Source organism: Cariama cristata, unplaced genomic scaffold, assembly GCF_000690535.1.
Source record: "Cariama cristata isolate BGI_N322 unplaced genomic scaffold, ASM69053v1 scaffold43081, whole genome shotgun sequence".
NCBI classification, from domain to species: domain Eukaryota; kingdom Metazoa; phylum Chordata; class Aves; order Cariamiformes; family Cariamidae; genus Cariama; species Cariama cristata.
In genome coordinates this window covers 3,247-10,336 of record NW_009601829.1, presented here as the reverse complement: position 1 = coordinate 10,336, position 7,090 = coordinate 3,247, and the positions used below count along the sequence as shown (strand labels likewise).

At 44.7% G+C, this 7,090-nt stretch overlaps 1 protein-coding gene across 1 annotated transcript in view; it reads left to right on the top strand.

Moving 5' to 3' along the window:
• Window positions 1–4,517: 4,517 nt before the first annotated feature.
• The window catches only part of CCDC43 (coiled-coil domain containing 43), a gene marked incomplete at its 5' end in the record, with an annotated part of 5,776 nt that continues 3,203 nt past the window's right edge, over window positions 4,518–7,090 (top strand). The window contains 2 exons of the mRNA XM_009710588.1: window positions 4,518–4,669; window positions 5,419–5,506. Coding sequence (XP_009708890.1) covers window positions 4,518–4,669; window positions 5,419–5,506 — 240 coding nt within the window. The remainder of the gene's footprint in view (window positions 4,670–5,418; window positions 5,507–7,090) is intronic.

Genomic DNA, 7,090 nt, shown 5'->3' with positions numbered 1-7,090 from the left:
CGTGGAGAACCGGGGAAACACGGACTTCGCTTTCCTGAAGCCCTCGGGTGGGTAACCGCCTTCCTCCGAGAGTCTCTTAACACTTCCGAGGGTGTTTCTGGTCCTCCGGATGTTTGGATTTTTTTTTTATTTGTTGGGGTTTTTTTTGGAGTCAGTTTTGAGGCTGGTTGGAAGCTTGGGCAGCCCCGGCAGAGCATGGCTGTTTGCGTGGGGGAAGAAGGGGGCCACTTTTTATTTGTGTGGAGGACGCAGGGTTTAGCCTGCGAGCTATGTGGCTTTCTGGTAGTGCCCAAGTGTGATTTAAGAGATAATTTTAAACAACAAATCCTTTAGAATAGCTAAACGATAGCTGTGTTAGATGGTTGTCGTTCCTTTAGCAGATCTTATTCCTCACAGCATGGTGTTGCCTTCCAGGAATCAGGCCCTTGGATCAGGCTGGAGCCGGAGTCTGGCTGCCAGCTGGGATAGGCTCTAACTGCGCTGCCAGATGTATGTGGCCAGAGGCTGGAGCTCTCAAGGATGGGCAGTGCTTGCATCTCCCCCCCAGATTTCTGGGAGAGAGTTAGGAGAGCACAGAAAAGAATTTTTCTTCAATAGTCATCTCCTGTGGGGGCTGTAAGACTTTTACAGTATCTGAATCTCAGGATGTTGTATAAATGGATGTTTTGTAGTGTAAAATGTTAAATAGGGAGCGCACGCTGCCATTGAATAACAGTCTGCACAGTGGCTATTGCTGATTTCCTTCCAAAACATCCGTATAGGAGCATAAAACTCAAGGGTGCTTGGTCGTTAAAATCAGCTTTTTGTTATTATGGGTAACTATATTATGTAACTCTTTCTGCTCACCGACTGCATGCCGTTTTTAATCGGTTTTCCTACAAGACAGAGCACCTCTTTGCTGCTTCTACCATCACTTCCCAACCCTGGGGCACTGGCAATAAGGTAGTTTCTAAAAGAAATGTAACTGTGCCAGTGTAGCTTTGTGCCTAAAATAATAGGAGAAGCAAACAGTGCATCCTGCTGGTGTTAGGGGTAGAACAAAACATCTTTAGAAAATGCTGTTCTGAAATATCTGAGGTTAATTACCTTGCCTGTAATTACCAGACTTGCTTCATTTCACCACCAAAGGCAGAGCCCGTGTCTGATCCTTGACCACGCTGGCTGCAGATTCACAAGCCTAGGGTGGGCCTTGTGTTTTGCTGTGTGTACTCTTTCTGAGCTCTGCAGGTACGTAGTGTGGTGGCCGTCCCTTGTCCCGCAGTGGGCTGCGTTATGTTTTGATATTTCCCTTTTTCTCTTTAGGGCTGAGTTACCCTGCTTGTGCACGGCTGCCTGGTGTGAGAACCATTGCGGGGTTTTCATAGTCATCGAGTTCTGGGCTATCTTTATCCTGTGCATATTGCACCCCAGCTCCGTGTCTTCTTTTCATTTTCTTCTTTGTGTCATGGTCATAGCTGGCTTTAGCTTCATTTGCAAGTTCAAACTCAGTTTGATTTTTTTGCAATTCTTGTAAAACCTTTTTGCCTCTTGAACCCTCAGACTTTTTAATGACTTTTTTTTTTAGTCAGTGCATTTTTTTCCTTATTTGTAGGCTATGCTTATTTCCGTATTGAATTGTGAAGCAATCTTTCATTTGGTTAATTTAGGGCCTTTCTTGCCAAGTCTTTTCTTTTTCTTCTATACACAAATTCCAGGTAATTTTTTTGCTTGTTTGTTTTTGACAGCCCTCACAAAAATGAATTTCAGGTGATATCTGCACTCGTGTCCGTGGTTCCTCAGTCCTGACAGTGTCATGCATTAGTTCCCTGAGTTTATTAAGATGTAACCATTTCAAATCAAGAAACTTAGAACTGGGATCTATTCTGGTCTGTTCTTCTCTTTAAACCAGGCAGAATCCAGCTCACTTGTATTTTCCATAGTTAATCTTTTTCTGTATTTACTAACCTCTAAAACAACATCATTTCTTGTTTGTTTGGAGAATACTGGATGAAAGTATTTGGCTGTGGCACTCTGCACTCCCACCACTATTAGTACTGTTTGCTTTTACATGTGGGAAGTGAGGCTCCCAGAGGCACAGAAGTTGGTGCTGTGCTAGAGGTCTCCATCCAGACTGCAGTGAGATGGAAGGGTGCTATAGCCAACGGCCTGCGCTGCGTGACAGAACTTCTCTTTTTTTTTGTTTAGTTTCACCCAGGCTGCCCCATTGTGTTTCTTTTCTGTTGCTTCGTTCGTGTCCATTCATGTGGTGCCATCTTGGTCTCTTATTTCTTCCTTTCTGAATATGAGGATTCTCCAGCTCCAAGGCTGGTTTTGGTCATATTTCTGAGATCGCTAGAACCTATCACTTTTGTGTTCTTTGCCCCTTGTAGGCCTGCCTCTACCCATACACAAATACTTGGTTTGTTTCTTATTGCTCAAACCCTCATTAGAAGGCTGTGCAGGTCTCTGCCATAGAATTATAGAATCGTTTGATTGGAAGGGACCTTAAAGACCCTCTGGTTCCAGCCCCCTTGCCATAGCCAGGGACACGTTCCACCAGACCAGGTTGCTCAAAGCCCCATCCAAGCTGTCCTTGAACACTTCCAGGGATGGGGCAGCCACAGCTTCTCTGGGCAACCTGTGCCACTGCCTCACCACCCTCACCGGGAAGAATTTCTTCCTAATATCTAATCTAAATCTTCCCTCTTTCAGTTTAAGGCCATTACCCCTTGTCCTGTCACCTACATACCCATCATTGTTAGTTTTCTGCCATTCATTTTCCTTCTCACTGGCTGCTATTCCTTTATCGTCACTTGCCTGGTTTTATTCCTCCTGCGTACTAAAACCAGGCATCCAGGGAATATATCTCTCCCAGCCTTCTCTCCTGGCTTTATATAAAGTTGCTTATTGTTTTGCCAGCCTTGATTCTGGTGGGCTGGTGTTCCTCACACTTGGGGAGCTCAACCATCAAGGAGGGTCCTTGTACTATGAGTGTTTCTGGCACTTAAAAACCTTCATATCTTCCTTGTCCTTGAATCATGTTGATTTTTGTTATCTTTTCATAACTCAGCTGTGCATCTGAGGGCTGGAAGGGTTCCTCTGACTGGCACTTGAAATGGTGTTTCTATGTTCATCATCCTTGTTGCTGGTCTGCTTGTCCAGCATCTGTTCCTGTGAGGATCTCGGTATCATCTCCCAATGTGAGTGGGGTCAGTGGGTTCTTCCAGACCTAAACCACCTGTTCTTATATCTGATCTTAGTAGCATCATCCTGTCCTCTGGATCTACTCTGGTTAAAGCCATGTTGATTTCTTAAAATGGAGTGTGATATTGGTGGGAATCGCAAACCCTTCATCTTTCTGCTGTTTCTCTGTTTGCAGATTACCTCTTCAATACCAGCCTTGAGTATCCCATGTGTTTGTCCTCATAGCATCTCCTCCCCAACCGGGGACCCTGTTCTGTTGTGTATACGGCCCTGAACTGTGCTTGTGGTCTCAGTGCTTGGCTGTTTTGTGTGATGGTATTGCTGTGTGTTGGTTCTCCTGCTGTCTCTGCCTGTTACATGCAGAATTTGGTGCTTAGCTGTTGTAGCCTCAGGGTGGGAGGAGTTGCTCTTTATTTGTAGTGGAGAAAAAGGTGGAGAGATTCTGGGGTATGTTTCTGTCTCCTCGTCTGTCCCACAGTTGGGGAAAACTCATCTTTTTGTGCTGTCCCCTATGCAGGTGAGCTTTGCTCTGCTGGATGAGTAATGTTTTCGTTGAGGGTCTGTCCTGGAGCTTGAAGATGCTTTTCCTAGGTACCTGGTGCCCAAGTTTTCAGGATGAGGATCGTGAACTTGATGTCACCTTGGTGGGAATTCTGTGTGCAGGGATTTAGTGTGCTCATCTTTGAGATGCCAATTACTGCACAGCCAGCTGTGAAAGGTGGGGAAAGGGGCAGATGGCAGAGGTCTGGTTCTTACTTTTATAAGAAATTATTTTCTAGGCAGAGTTTTAGCAGGTTTTCTGCCTCTCAGAGCTAGCTTTGGGCATAAGTAGGGTAGGCGATGGTCAGGGCTGGCAGAACAGCTCTGGTAAGAGGTCACCATCTCTTTGCTGTCTGATTTGTCCCTGCTTGACTGTAGTGCTGCAGCGCCAGAAGAGCGGGATGACAGCAAGGATTTGCAGGCAGTGCCTGGATCTAGCCTGAGTGTTAAGATCTGCAATGCACTGGCCAGACCTACCAAGGTGCAGGGGAAGGGGATGCCTCAGTCCCAGCTGGCTCATTCCTCAGGTGTCCCTGGCCAGCTGGTTTCTGTTTGATAGCAGCTCTCCTCAAGCCTCGCTGCCGCTGGTTTGTCCTAAGCTGTGGCCAGACTCAATTTAGTAAGCAAAATAAATTAAAAAACCCCTGAAACTTCCTGCCCATCGTACATGTACTTCTCAGTATGTAACTCCTGACTGTAACTGTCCCAAACACTTTCCTCTTTTATCAAGATTGTATTTCTTGCCTGGATTCAGCTTCTGTAACCTTAACTCGCATATTGAGCAATTCTTGCAGAAAGGCTATCACTGCATATGCTGAGATATGGTGGTGTGTTGCCTTTCTACTGCTGGAACTTGAATTATGGTGTTGATCAGTCCCCCAAGAAGCTGTACGTAGGCACTGGGGAGAGAGTTGGTCATGATGGAGCTCCACAAGCAAAGGATCTGGTAATGGGAATACTGTCCTGTTGCTGGTTGAGTGTGTGTGCTTTCTCTCTGCATTTTAAAGTCTTCCTCAGTAATGAACAACAGTGTGAATGTATTCCACTGCCACCTCTAGATCGTGTTTAATTCTCCAGAGAGGCCAAGGGGGACAAGAATATCCCTGCTGGGGGAAGGAGATGGTCTATCAGTACCACCAAAGTGGTTTCAGCTCCGTACTGGCCCTGACCTCTGTTTTATCCAGTCTATTTTATTTGCTTTAGCGAGATTGGTTTGGAGGTGACCATTGAGTAGCTGCTCCATAGCCTTGCTCAAGAAGATCCAATGTCAGGCAGTAGACTTCTAGAGTGAAGATACCCTGATTGCCTTTTTTCAGAGTTTGTAGGGCTGTTGCAGCTAGAGAACCTGCTGCTATGAAACCAGCGTGTGTTGTTAGAGCTGTATTATGTGAAAAGTAAACCTCTGTGGTGATGCGGCAGCTCCTGGCACAGTGCGGGGCTGTTGGATGGCAGCCTTGACACCTTATGTTTGCCTTGTGGGTCAAGGCATTGTCTAGTCCTAAGCTGTGTCAACAAGTGCCTCACATGACTTGTGTGTGCATTTAATGAATAGATTTTGTGCGAAAAACTGTATCACTTGAGCTTACCGCTGGGTGTTCAGATTCTTTGCAGCTGGTACTTTTCATATCTGATTCATGCTCGTTTAAAGCAGACCAACTTTGTTCCAAGACTGAGAAGTCTCTTTTCCCTTACTAGGAAGAAGATCTCTTAAACGATGTTTGCAGGGAAGTAGTCGAGAAGTGGTCTGAATCTCAAATTGTTGACGCCAAAGAGAAAAAAGAAGGTAGTGTCGCTGCTCGGTGTGCCTTTCCCTGTGGTATGAGTAATTTGCAGGGCCTTACCAAGACGAGAACTATGTGTTCATCCTGTTAGGATTTAAAACCAATACTGCTAATATGTTTGCAGATCTGACTTGCTTCTCATTGCCATTGCTGCTTATTTACTGTTTTGTCTTGAAATATGAAATGAGGATGAGTAGTTTCACTTCTAGCTGTCCCTAGCATTCTGCTGCTCTTTGGGTTCATAATCCTGCAGAGGAAAAGCTCTTTTTTTTTTTTTTTTTTTTTTTTTCTGTAGGATTTTTTCAGTTTCCTTTCACCAAACACCTAGGGCTTTCTCTCCTTTGTATGCTAACAATGTAGCAGTGGCAGCCAGCACTCTGCTGGTGGGTGCAGTTACTATGGTATAAAATGCCTACGCTACTTCAGTTTACACCAGTTTAGAAAACATGTTTTTATACAACTACAACCGCACCTACGGAGAGCAGTGCTGTCCCCTCTGCTCCTGCTCCCCCCAGGAGAAGGTCCCAGTACACATCAGGAAAGCATCCTTATTTTCCTCTTTCAAAATCTTCTCTTAAAACTATCCCTTTTTTTTTTTCCATAGATGCTTGTAGGAGGGAAGCTCTGTGAGGCTGCTGCTGCTGTACTAATGATGCTCCTTTCCCAGTCATGCGCATAGCCCCTTCCTACCCTCTCTGAATTCATCTTCAGCTGTCGGCTTGGGAGCAAACACCTCTGTCTTGTTCTTGTTCACTGGGGAGGCTTGTTCTGGTGATTGAGTAGAGCTCTGGAGTACAATGAAGTCATATGCTGGAAAGATTTTGCTGGTTTAAGCATACTGCATGGATCAATTAGTAATCTTCCAACTGCATGGACCTAACTGTAGCCGGTGACAATGTAACATCCCTTTTGGCTAAATCCTGCTTTTTGTTTGCTTTGCATTTTTTTGTTGGTTCTGGTTGCAAACAGAATATTGTCACTGATGGATGTCATTCTCAAAATAGTTCTCCCAGGGAGCCCTTTTCTTGAGGTCTGCATTTATATAGTGCTTTTCTTGTCTAAATCTGTGTTTCACAAATATTACTCACCTCTTCTTTATAGATGAGGTGGCTGAACCATCCAGCAGTTCAGTGGCTTTCCCCAAAAATTCACTGAAGTCCATTCTTGGCCTAACCTTGCCTTTGGCTGGGGACAGGGAAAAGTTATGCTATTGTGTGGATTAAATAAAATAAATCCCTCTTTTGGGGACAAGTGATCGAAATTGGCAGAGCTGCTGCCAGACTCCTCCTGCTCATACTGTTGGTTACCTGCAGAGATTTTTCTTACTTGTCACAAAAAGAAGGTAGCACTACGTGACCTTATGGCTAGGTTGTTAGAAATGCAAGGGTTTAATTATATCACTGTGATTCCATAAAAGAGTAAATCCCTGAAGTCAATATCTGCTTAGAATAACAGAATCCTGAGCATAAGTTATTAACAACCTAAAAAAAATTTGGTGTCAAAACCCAAATGTCATTTTAAGAAATGGACAGCAGTACTGCAGTGTTAAATGGTGAATCAGCTGTTTGTTTTCCCTAGGTAGGCAG